This window comes from Solea solea, chromosome 14, assembly GCF_958295425.1.
Source record: "Solea solea chromosome 14, fSolSol10.1, whole genome shotgun sequence".
Classification (NCBI taxonomy): domain Eukaryota; kingdom Metazoa; phylum Chordata; class Actinopteri; order Pleuronectiformes; family Soleidae; genus Solea; species Solea solea.
The window spans coordinates 14,874,845-14,887,563 of record NC_081147.1 but is presented as its reverse complement, the minus strand read 5'-3'; the positions used below and the strand labels follow the sequence as shown (position 1 = coordinate 14,887,563).

General features: G+C 41.9%; 1 protein-coding gene across 1 annotated transcript in view; it reads left to right on the top strand.

Annotated features, from left to right (window-relative positions):
- Window positions 1-12,719, top strand: part of col23a1a (collagen type XXIII alpha 1 chain a) — a 116,559-nt gene that overhangs the window by 97,234 nt on the left and 6,606 nt on the right. Inside the window, exons 8-20 of the mRNA XM_058649525.1 lie at window positions 112-138; window positions 1,064-1,090; window positions 5,825-5,899; window positions 7,448-7,564; window positions 9,013-9,039; window positions 9,197-9,223; window positions 9,323-9,376; window positions 9,471-9,530; window positions 9,612-9,656; window positions 9,770-9,847; window positions 9,999-10,022; window positions 12,065-12,109; window positions 12,210-12,254. Of these exons, the coding sequence (XP_058505508.1) occupies window positions 112-138; window positions 1,064-1,090; window positions 5,825-5,899; window positions 7,448-7,564; window positions 9,013-9,039; window positions 9,197-9,223; window positions 9,323-9,376; window positions 9,471-9,530; window positions 9,612-9,656; window positions 9,770-9,847; window positions 9,999-10,022; window positions 12,065-12,109; window positions 12,210-12,254 (651 nt within the window). The remainder of the gene's footprint in view (window positions 1-111; window positions 139-1,063; window positions 1,091-5,824; window positions 5,900-7,447; window positions 7,565-9,012; window positions 9,040-9,196; window positions 9,224-9,322; window positions 9,377-9,470; window positions 9,531-9,611; window positions 9,657-9,769; window positions 9,848-9,998; window positions 10,023-12,064; window positions 12,110-12,209; window positions 12,255-12,719) is intronic.

Below are 12,719 nucleotides of genomic sequence, written 5' to 3'. Positions count from 1 at the left end.
GTCACATACTCCCTGCTGGGTGCCCGATGATGATTTATTGAACTATTGTGCTCATGCGATAAGTGATTTATCTTGACCAACTGCTTCCGATTTTCTCCTCTCCTTCCACAGGGACCAGCCGGACCCAAGGGAGAAAAGGTATGCTTATGCTTATTTCACTAACTATGCAAGACAAGTCAGCGGTCTGTATGGATGTGGTCTCACAAGCACGGGGATTTAGATAGAGGGCACACACACACAGAACCACACAGGTGTTCTCTCCATCGCCCTCCCACATTCACGTTTTCACTGCAGGCCCATCAAACGAGCCATAGATTACATGTAGTTATGTAGGAGCTCATATGTCTCCACACATTCTCACGTCAAGGCACTAAACAGGTTTACAGGCAGGACTCAATGATAGCCAGATGTTTTCCCGCTCTCTGAACCTCCGCCCAGCCAAGGATGGAAGCGACCGAACGAGCTACAAGAGCTGGCAAAGCTCCCGCAGATCTGTGCATAGGATCATTTGTGCTCACAGTGATGAGAAACTTCACGTGTCTGTGTGTGTGTGTGCGCATGTGGACGATAATGCACTCGTGCGAAACACGTCCAGATAAGCACGACCACAAGAACAATACAACTGCAGTAAACAGCATCTGTCAGAGCAGGACTCAGGCTGATGAGCGAGGATCGCAAATGACGAATGATGCTGAGGTTTGGAAAATTGGCTCCCTTCATGTAATCATGTTACAGGGCTGTGATGAGAACGGGAACTCCAAATCCTCATCAGAGACGCAACAATCCCCAGCACGTGCGCTCCCGCTTTCACTAAACCAATCACATCCCGGCAGATGATTCCAATTGTGGCCTATCAGATGATTTACACAGTAAATGTCAACATCCTGAGCTGGTTTGAGGACAGATGACCTTTTAGCTGCTTCCTTTCCATATACACAAGTATTAGTTTTTAAGTCTGTCTGACACATTGGTTCTACAGTAGCAGTTTTATGTTACATGACTCTTCTTGTGTGAATATACAGAGCTAATAAGTGCTGACAATTTTTACTTCTTTTTCTCTCAGGGTGACCAAGGAGACATTGGGCCACGGGTAAGTCCTATATGCCGTCTTTGTCTGGAAAGGTTAAATGAGATGCTTTGAAGATGCAGTATGTTTCCCTTTGCTTTGACTCCAACTTTCCTTCCACTTCTACCCCTCTTTCTCAAGCTCCTCTCCTTACATTTTCACCATTTCTCAACACGAAAAAACATGTTGAGAAGTTTTTTCAGTGTCTTTACATCCTGTGTTGACAGAATAACTCTCGGTATAACTTATCTATCATTTAGCCGCCTCTTATCGCGGACGTGATAAGATTAAAAAAAAGGAGGTAAACATCCAAACAGAACATTTAAATATTTAACATGCGTGTGTACAACAGATCAATAAAGGAAGTTTATTTAAACTAAAAGGTAAATGCTCCAATGGTGAAGACATTAGGAATAGACTCATTTAAAGAAGAAGCCAGCATTTAAAAGACAATATTAACAAGGCAACTGAATTGAATTGAGGATAATATATAGACACAAATGGGTAGTGGGGTTGATGAGACATTGCTGACACTGTTCACAACTGTGTTTTAGGTGTTTTTAAAATGAGCTGACATATGTTGCAGACCATGGCCATTTAGGAAGTTTCCATTGTTGAATCAAAGTAAACCTTTCCCAAATGACCTGAAAGGTTTAGCTGCTTCCCAGAGCAAAAGCACATCAGAGATATATTAAGGCCCATGAACATACAGACTTTTATAGACAGTAGAGTGTCCTTTGACACACACAGGAAACCAGTGCAGTGATTTAAAGACCAATGTAATGTGCTCCACTTTTCTTGGTGTCAGTGACGACTGTGGCAGCAGCAGTCAGGATGAGCTGCAGCTGTATCTTTGATTTTCTTTTTCTTTTTTCTTTTCTTTCTTTTCTAGCTAAGACCCACAAAGACACTGTAACAATAGTCTAGACATACAGAAAAACTGTTTTTCTGTATCTCGTTTAGACAGATTTTTTTAAATAATTTGATTAAATAACTGCTCCTCTGGGCCACTGGTAAAGGGCCTGCCTGGAGAGAATTATTCACTGTCTCTTGTATGTTTGATGCTGTTGCTGTAAAAGCTTGTAGGCAAGTGTGAATGCAGCAATCAGCGGCATTGTTATATTCAGTTTTGTAAAAGCAAGGGCTGAATAATGCACAGACGTGACAATAAAATCATCAATTAATGACATTAATTAAGATAAGTGACTTCAGGCAGAGGAAACACATGTCGACACATTAAGCTGTTTGCCAATTTCCCATTGAAACGACAGATCGTGAGATTCAGTGCAAGCCAGGACAAAGTAACAGAGCATCTAATCCAATATGAAGACATTTTTCCAGGAAGACAGACATTACAATGTTTTGAAACGTTTTGTGAAATCTGAAATGGACTCATCCTTTGCTTATTACTGTGCTGATGGATGTGGGTGGACGAACATGATCAAACACAGGTTATAGTCTGTGCAAATTACCCTTTAGCACTTGCGGCCGGTTTTTCACTCATTCAAATGTGCAGTGTGTTTATCCTGAAGGAACGGCTGAATGACTTCCCCAGCAACTGCACCAACAACATAGTCCTGCTCTTGTGATGAGGTTTGAGTTGCCCACATCTCCAAAGCCAGAGATGAGAAATGATGATATTAAAGAACGATGGAAATACTTAAACCCTCACCATCAAAACCCAAACGTTGGGGCCGTGCCAAAACTGCCATCTCTTCCCCACCAAACTATTTTTTTAACATCACAGGCTAACTTCACCCTGCATCTGGTCCATGTTGTCAGTGTTGTCTTTTCATGTGATATGAATCCAGCCACCATGATCTATGTAATTATCTCCTGCTTCATTCACTGCGGTTTAAAAAATAAGCCCCCTGTGCTTTGCATGGTAGATGGCTTGGATCCTTCAAAGAAGTCATGTACCCCATAAATCCTGACTGTTTTTCTAGCTTTATTATGTTGAAAATGTAACGTCAAGATCAAAATTCTTGGTGAAGAACTACTGAGGTGATCTGTGCGAACATCTGACACCGGTGGCACCGTTTTAGGATGTGAGCATTTTTCTTTTTTCGCTATAATAAACAAAGAAATACAGTCAAAATAATTAAGGTAAGAATAAACATTAGTTCCGCCCTCAATACCACTGTATTCAATACCCGCTGACACTGGGTGAGATGTAAAATAGACCATGGATTCTATCACAGGGTCAACAGACAGAGAAAATCAATCATTCACACTTATGTCCACATCTGCGGTCAGTAGGTGTGAATGATTCTCCAATTAACCTAACTCATGCCTCTGGACTGTGGAGAAAACCACACATAAACACAAACACCAGTAGAACATGCAAACTTCCCTGCATGGTAATAATTGGTCCAAATTATGCAAATTTGTTTGTCTACCAAATTATTTTCTTGCTTGGTTGTGAACTTAATTTAATTTGGTATACAGTAGAGCCACATTGATTGAAGAGAGAATTGGATTTGCTGATGATTGATGATTTAAAACAGACATAATATACCGTACAAAACTACAGATGTTCCTCCAAACAGGTTTACACACACTCACTGAGTGTCCTATATCCATTAAAAGACCTTTAAAATAATAATTAGAAATAGATGTGTTGTCATAAATCTTCCCGAGAGACTGAGCTTGGAATTGGCACAACAGAGTGTGTTGGATTGTCTTGGACTAAAACCGAGTAGCTATTGTTTTATAGCAGAACACAAATGGGGTGTGAATTTGACAGGACTGCTCAGCAGAACAATACTTAATGATGCGGTTCAGAAACATTACAGGAATTCCTGATTCCCATCAAGGCATGATCCAGTTGCTTTCTATGCCTTTGCTTCAAGATTTAGAAGAATTCAATTCTTTTGGCATTCTGCATTTTAAAGTTCTTCCAAATGGTAAATATTGCACTTGGACCAGGGTTTGGCAGCGTTGATTTCTTTGGCTTGATTTGCAGCCCCAAAACCTCCGAGTATCACTTAGAGACGTCGGTTTGGTTCAAAACAAAACCTTGCTGCTCCTAAAACTACTGAAGTCATAAAGGACTTTGGCCCAAGGATAGCTTTCATAGATTTGGCAAATTTAGATTTTAGCAAATGAAAAATTGCTGGTCTCTGAATGTGTTTTGACAGCCATGAATCAAATTGCTACAGGTCCTCTGAGGCTGAGGAGATAGATGATTGACCAGAGGGGGCTGAATGTATCATCCGCAGAGCTCAGCCGTCGCTTTGCCTTGATCTTCAACATTGTGCGCTGTTTCACCTTTGAACTCTACAAGCGCATAACAGAATACATGTGAAAACAGGAAGTGGCTATGAATCTCTGTCAACCTGTGACTTCCTGGCAATTCATCATCTTTAGTGCCACAGGATAACACGGTTATCAAAACACCCATCAGATGTTACACAACAACCGAAAACATGTGACAAAAGCCCATGTATAGTATAAAATCTTCAACGTTTATTGAACGCTGGAAAGCTGGTAGCCATTTTTCCCAGGCTCCATACTATCAAATCCATACAGAGCATATTTAGGTTTGCCTCGAGGCATTGTTGAAAGACAAGCCGTGATGGGAGTTTCATCCCCAGCCAAATCTCCTTTTACCTCCCCTAGAGCCGCTACAAAAAGACCATGGTTTGTGAAGGTTCTGAGGGTGAATGTCAGCCTGAGGTCTGATGAGGATGAGGAAGAGCGGAAGCCCATTGTGAGACGGCCTATTGTTTTCTGATACGTTTAAGAAGCATATATGTATGTGGTCTCCATGGTGAGAACAGTGTGAATTAGTGAATGTGACAGTAGGCAGAGAAGAGTGTATAGGCAACGAGAGGAGGAGGGGCATTTGCGGCGTCGGAAAAACCCCAGCTATCCAGCGTTCGCCGCAGCCTGTTAACGGAAACCTCATGAGGAGGAGGCTCACATCTCTCCTTCTTTCTCTCCCCTCTGCGTTGTCCCTTACCCACCCTCATGCACTCGTCTCTGTCCTTCCATGTGTTTTTGGAGGTAACTCAACCAGAGAAGCAGCACAGGGCTCGGCCCAGCTCTCATTGACAGACAAACACTACACTTACTGTCTGTCAGCTGGAAAGAGCCGAGGCATCTCCGCTTAAATCACCCGCAAAACGTAGGATGAAGACGTAACGCGGAAAACACACACAGTTAAATCCATGTATGAATGAAAGAGTGTGTTTTGTTTTGTTTTTAAAAAAGAGCAAAGGTCACACAGTTGCAGATGATGTGTTTTGTTCTATACATTAAATCTTCAGTTTTAAATGTCTTTTCAGGCACTGTCCGTTTGGTAATTTGCTCACCTGTTACCATGTCACTCTTCCCTTCAGGGTCCCCCTAATTACAGCACATATGCAGGTCTGCACAGTAATCAGATTCTCACCGTCAAGGTTTGTCCCTCCACGCGATCTTTCTCTTGTGTTATCCTCCCAGCAGCTCCCGCTCTCTGTCAAGCTGCTGATCTGTCACTCTGCCTGTGGATAGAGGAGCCAAACCATTCTTCTTCAGCATCCTCTTTTGCCTTACAGGCTGCTCAACTCACGTCTCTGTTTTTAATCACAGAATTTGTCTCCCTTGCTTCTGGGCGCTCTCAGTTAAAAGTGGATTTCTGATTTCCTCACTCATTGATCTTTATTCTCTCCCTTTTTATTTCACCCTCTCCATGTGCGTCACTCTTTCTCCGTCTCCACATGGTCATTCCTTCTGTCCTGCCTTTCTTTTTGTGTTTGCTGCACCTCTTCCAAGATGGTCTATCCCCGCTATGACCATGGCTTTCTCTCTGGAGAGCAGTCCAACAGCTTTCAGAGACGCTTTCTGAAGGTAGACCACAACTAAGGCATGTGTGAATTTTTAACACTTCCTCTTACCCATGCACCACATCTTCACCTTTCTTAAACTGCATGTTGGATGGGGTTTCTTTTTATATAATTTCCTCGTGTCTGTGCATGCTATGTTTAATGTTTTGATTGTATGCACATCTCTGGTGGCAAAGTCAAATGCTTTAGACTATTCAAAGAATGATGTAGGGAGGATGCACCACATGCATCTCAAACAGAACCAAAGGAGAAACAATTGCTTCTTATTACTGAGTAGACCTTTGTTGGTGACAGTTGTGTTCTGGCCTGTTTAGTGTGCTATAAGACCCTGGTAATGTCATTTTTCTGAAAGGACTTGCTGCACCATTTTCTTGGCTACAACCAAAAACAAATCATGATGCATCACATATCAGCAAAGATGAGAGGACATAGACGATTTATCATCATATGACTGCAGAGAAAACACCAGTCCTCCATCTGCTTTAGTGGTAAAAGGGCTTCAAGTGTGCTAATGGTTTTTATTTGGCAAAAACACGAAGGTGGAAGTCATCGGGAAGAGACATGTCCCCCATTAACATGTAAATCCAGTGATGAAAGGTTCTTAAATGTGAGGTGACAGGTCATTTGTTGTTCTATGGAGCATGAGGATGAAAGAAACCTCTCAGTTTAACAGATGAGGTTGTTTTTAATTAATAACGTCCCATAGTGAGAGTCTGTTTGTTTGCATGGCTGTGCTACAGTTTATGACTCAACGTCACTCAGGCTCACCGTGCCGAAGATGACTGCTGCCATTGGCCTGTTACACTCCTCCCGACAGTCTCCCTGTACTGTCACTTTTGAAATCCATATGACCGGTCGATCTATAGTGATAAACAAACAAAGAGTCACCGCCAACATGTGGTTCCCTTCATTTCTGTGGAGCTTTTTTGGCATCTTTCAGCTCATTGTTTTGATTTTCAGCCTGCACTATTTACTGTTTTGGTTAACTCTCACTACACCACAGCAGAATGTTTTCAGAGAAAAGAAGCTGCAACAATAACAACAGTTACAGCACAAAATGGCAGATATAGCAGCTGCTGAGCAGTTAACTGGTAGAGGACATGCGTTTCCCTCAGGAGTTTGTGGGGACCAAAAAACAGAGGGGAAAAAAAAGGACTTTGGGAGGACATGAAAATAACACGATGCTGATACTCCCTATGAGCTCAGTAAGTAGCCTAAATAGACAATGATGGACGGTCAACTTTGCTGCCTCAGCTTAAAAGATGAAAATATTTCAGTGTTGCAGTTAGTTTCTGCTGCCCCCAAGTGGACAAACGCCAATGACTGCAGACAACAAGGACATGCCTAGTATATCTGCTATATCTCAAAGTGAAAATGTTTGAAACAGAGACATTATGACACCCATGACAATTGTCTTTGGTTAGTGATTCTGCCACTTCATCCACCTGTGTGTGTGTGACAGATAATCATTTGTTTGTTTGTTTATATATATTATATATATTATTGTTATATTTCTATTTCTCATTCTTTGGCTTTTTTTTTTTTTCATAAGGGTGACCAGGGCCAGGCTGGACCCGCAGGTCCTCCCGGTCCTCCAGGCCCTCCTGGCCCCCGGGGCCCCCCTGGGAACACAGGCAAGGACGGACCCCGTGGCCCTTCTGGGGAGCCGGTAAGAGCTTTTCCTCAGGCATCAAATTTACACCCACCATACAAAACAATACACCCACTCAGTGTCACTGAAAACACCTCAGTCATCAGTGGCTGTGTCACTCCAAATGTGTTGACCTGGTAAGATTCAACCACAGGGTGGGATTTTATCTCATATTATGTTTCTCAGAGCATTCATGTTTATACACACATATCAAATGGGAAAATAATCTATGCAGTAAATTGCATTGAACCCATTTTCTCATTCTTCCGGGTTTGCCAGTGAGCTGTGGCTTACCTAAAAACTCCCAGAATAGCAACTCTGCTCCTGGCCTCATCTGTTTTGTGTAAGACAGTGGCCACAAAGTTCTCCAACACGCCCCTCATTCTCCCACCCTCCTACCACCACTGTGTCGCAGTGCACCCCTGAAACAGATATGGCGCTGTGGTGAGTTCGTCGGCAGCATGCCAACCTCACCAAACAATAGTTGTGCTTCTTGCCTGAGGCAGTTTGTGTTTCTCAAAATTGAATTTGCTTCCCAGAGGTTAGTTCATATGCAATGGCAGCATAAATCTGTGGTCATAAGATGGACGAGAAGGAAGCAGACTGTGAAGGTATTTTTTGTTTATCCAAGTGAAGGAATGAAAGCTCAGTTGCCCTCAACTGGCACAAAACGGCAAAGACATTCGAGTGAAAAATGTTGGTTTCACTGTGGTCGATCTGAGAGTGAGAAAGTCAGCACAGCAGTGAAAATCACTAAAAACAGACGGGTCAAAAAGAGTGGCCTGTCATGTAACCAAGACAATTTCAAATGTACTCTCAAAGTCGATTAAAAGCATTGCAAAACCCAAAGACAGCCAAACAAGTGAGTGCGGTGCTAAGAGCTGCTCCATGTTGTGGGCAGATGTCTGAATGTTTGAAAGGCTGAGTGGGAGAAAGTGAGCAAGCCTGCCAGCATGGGTGTCCATGAACCCTTGTCATTTATGTCTGTGAAGTGGAAAGAAGTAAAGCAACAGCAGCTACAGTTTCGCTCAGATGTGTAGCTATGTGAAACTGTTGTAAGTGGAAATGTGTATCTGAAAAAAGAAAAAAGAACAATCAGAAATCATTGTGGGATAAGAACAGTACTCAGGAGATGATTCCTCATTTGGGATGTAAATAGTGGCGGTAAACAGTGCTGTCAAACATCAATTATAGTTGCTCTACTAGGCTGAAATCGGAGTGAAAAAATATGATTCACATGATGTTGATACTCGTCAGTTCCTTCAGTGAACACTTTCTCAATTTAAGGGTTTTTTTCCCCTTCCATAATCACACGTTTGCATAATAATGCTCTGAATTGACATAAGGCTAGTCTGTGGAGTGGACATTCTTCATCTTACACTGACATCTAGTGGCCACAGTGGTGTTTACCTTTTGTTGGAAAGTAAGATGCGACTAAAACCAAGTTTCTGCTCTATCCTCCTCAGGGTTTTCCAGGTCGTGATGGTAATGAGGTGAGTGTAGTTAAAACATCAAGTCATTTACGTTTAAAATCGATCCCAAGCTGTTTATTTTTAATTTTTTTACTCTCTGATTATTATTCTAAGTCTTTGATGGTGATATGTATTCAGCTGGATAATCACGATAACCAAATATATTGTTGCCTCTCAGGGAGCACAAGGATTGCCTGGGAAGCCGGTAAGATGATTTGTGATAACATTTTCTCATCGACCTTCTTGTCAAACTAAAAATAAAAAAGTTTGAAGAGTTTGACTTTTGACATTTATGAACTGACAGGGAGAAGATGGTGAGCCAGGTTACCCTGGACCACAGGGTCCCCCCGGTACAAAGGTACAGAGGGTCTTGACTCATTTGCCATTATGTCTCAAACTCAGATTTTTAAATATTGTCTCTGACCTTGAATATTTATTGTGTGTTGATAAAGGGTGAGCCAGGTACAGCGGAAAAGGGAGCCAGAGGTATGGATGGACTCCCAGGATTAAAGGTTAGATATTCACTACTTTTTAATTACATTTCTTGAAAGTAATAAATATAGAATATAAAACTGCATGTTTGCATCACACAGGGTGACAAAGGGGAGGTAGGAGAGCAAGGACCACAGGGACACATGGTACGTGTATTACCCGCTTACCTCTCTTCATTGTCTATTGACCACATGTATTAGAAATGTTCAAACACGTTTATGCACAGTTAAATCATTGTTTTTCCCCTCCCCTTTCCCAGGGTTATCCTGGTGAAAAAGGCACAGCGGGTTCCTCAGACATCATTGACTTCAATGGGAAACTGCTAGATGCTTTCCAGGTGAGTAATATCAAAGTGTCAGCGGGACCAGATTAATAGTGTATGCCTCAGGAGTTCATTACTGTATCTCATGTTAGGGATCTGATTTGCTTGTTTGTTTTCCCTTTCAACGAACTTCATAACTCAACATGATATCATTTCTTCCTGACAGGCCATCAACACCATCAGCGTTTCGGTAATCTGTTGTTTCTGCACGCTTTTGGTGGTGTGATCAGTAACTAATGCATATGATAATAATAATAGTAATGATAATAATAATCCTTAGACCCTCACTGAGTTGCTTATGCGCACAACATGTGTATCTGCTCCTCATCCCACCTGCTTCAACCTGTGGATCTATGCGTTTTTGTAGACTTCACATGTATTGGATATCATTCTCAAGGCCACATCTGAAGAGCATAACTGAATGTGCTTCGTTTCCTCGTCTACCATACTCGCTCGTGTATTCAATTGGGACAAAATGTACAGCCCTAGCAAATACGGTACAGCTGTTCTATTCTATCAGATAACGTGTAGCCCAAAGACGCATGCTTAATCATGCAGAAAAGTCAACAGGCTGTGTTGCATTGTTCTGGAGTGTGTTTTCATGCTATGGGTCCAGTGAGCCTCATGGAAAATACATGGCTGTGAGTCACTGTAGGACAGCATGGTGTAGTTTGTCCATGTATTTGTGCAGCGCCACATCACTCAGATGTTGCACAAGGGAAACGCTTTGGAAAGCACTGGATGGACAGGAACCCCCCCTCACAGTTGCCACAGTTCACACGCGTCTCTTCATACACAAGACCCTTTGATTCCACCATGTACAGTGCTACATGCTAACAGATGGCTATCTCTGCAGTGGAGTGTGTATTTAATTAAAAACCACTTTGGGCCGATCTCCTTGGACCTGATTGAAAAACGGGCTCCTGCATGCAACACTGTACACAGCGGTGTGAGATAGTTACAAAAGAGTCAGTGAAAACACGAAACCTGATATTTTATCAGAAGCCGTTGTGCCACTGTGAATCATTTGACGTCAAATCCCACACTATATGCACTATATGTGTAGCTCGGTGAAAGTCTAATGGCCACCCAGCTTCTATCATGAGCCTTTGTTTGTGTGAAAAGCTGGATTTGTTTAATCTGTGGTGATATTTTAGGTGATGATTTAAAACCGTGCTCAAACTGGTTGTTTGTTACTTGTATTCATTTGACAGCTTTTAGTATAATTATTTACTTGAGTAGTCTTGACTTTCCAATGATGGAATATCCTGGATCAAGTCGTTTCTTGTAAATATGTTTTGATTTCTGCGGCTTTAATGGAGAACCAAGAAGAGAGAGAGAGAGAGAGAATCATCATGCACACCCCGGGTAGACAACATAGTTTCCCTATTTATTAGTTCAAGATGGCTTTCAGACGTTCACAGGGAAGAGTGTAGCATTATGGATGTGTGGGGATAAAGAAGTGTGATTTAAGAGCATGGAAGACAGTTTGTTATTTTTCAACCAGAGTCATGTTCTCTAACACATCCTGCATCAACAGAATGGAAAATGATGCCATGCAATTGTGTAGCACGGACAACATCTAGCACTATTTACAATCTCACTAAGATAAAATTGCTTCAAGTTGGTTGCCATCAGAAAACCGACAAACAAAACAAAAGACGTCATGAGCTTTGTTTACTGTCGGACCTGCACTGTGAAATCCATCAGTCTTGTATTGTGTTGTGTTGGCACCAGTTCAGGCCTTATGGTGAAAGCCTGTGAGTCTCTGTAAACAGTCACATGCTGTATATACAATGTGAGGGTCCTGAAAATGACAGACAGAGTTAAAGTGGCTTTAATCTGTATTTTGCAGTAACAATGAATCAGTACTTCAGATTCAGGTCAGGATTTTGTTTTTGTTTTCCAACCCACATATTTACCATTTGATCTGAGTCTTACAGCTTTCATCAGCTGTAAGACAGGAGACAAAAGAGTCAACATTTTCAAAACAAAAAGCTACCTGCCCAGCACCACATGACACACATTTAGAGGGATGCTGGTGAACATAGCAGCATCAGTTAAAGGTGATGACATGGCAATGCTGTGTTTCTATTGCATCCTACTGGCCAAAATATACCATTGCAGGTTTGAAGATAGTTGCTGTAGATTTTAATTCCATGTCAGAAGAGACATATTGCAAAGTTTGACTGAATATCTGTTCATTCCTCTCCTCTGTCTGCCTTTCTCCAGGGCCCACCTGGACCACCTGGAGTCCCAGGCCCTCCAGGGGAAAAGGTAAGGAACGCTGAACCTCCTACCAGTGCATTCTACTTCCATTAGCTCATAGTATTGTTTTATACAGTAAGACTGCATCATCACGTCTGTCTTCTTCCAGGGTGAGCTCGGTTTACCTGGTCCAGCAGGAGTTGATGGGGATAAGGTATGACTGCGAGCAGAAATGACACCACAGTCTGATTAAATGCCGTATTTCAGCATTTTATGTTGATTTGATTTGAGAACTATGTACCACCTTTTACTTATCCTCTCTATTCTAAACATGAGATTCACTCTTATAGGCGATGTATGTAAACTACAGTGACCTTTAGTGTTTTCTGCAATTATAATTCAAGCAGCAATTGAAAGTGAAATCTGTGTCCGCTATAGAGCAGCAACAGAGTCACAGCAGCAGATAAATATCAAACGATGAGAGGAGATGACTAGGCAACAATAACAAGCTGTGAAAACAATTATAATAAGAGTTTTATAGGTTAAATATTCACCAACAAGTGCATAAGAGAGAGAGTGTTAACTAACATGAGCTAAAGTTCACATTTTGCTCCTCCGACCTGGAGAAAATTATCCATCCTGATATTGGTCTTCAACTTCCTCTCGTTGCCGTTTTTGA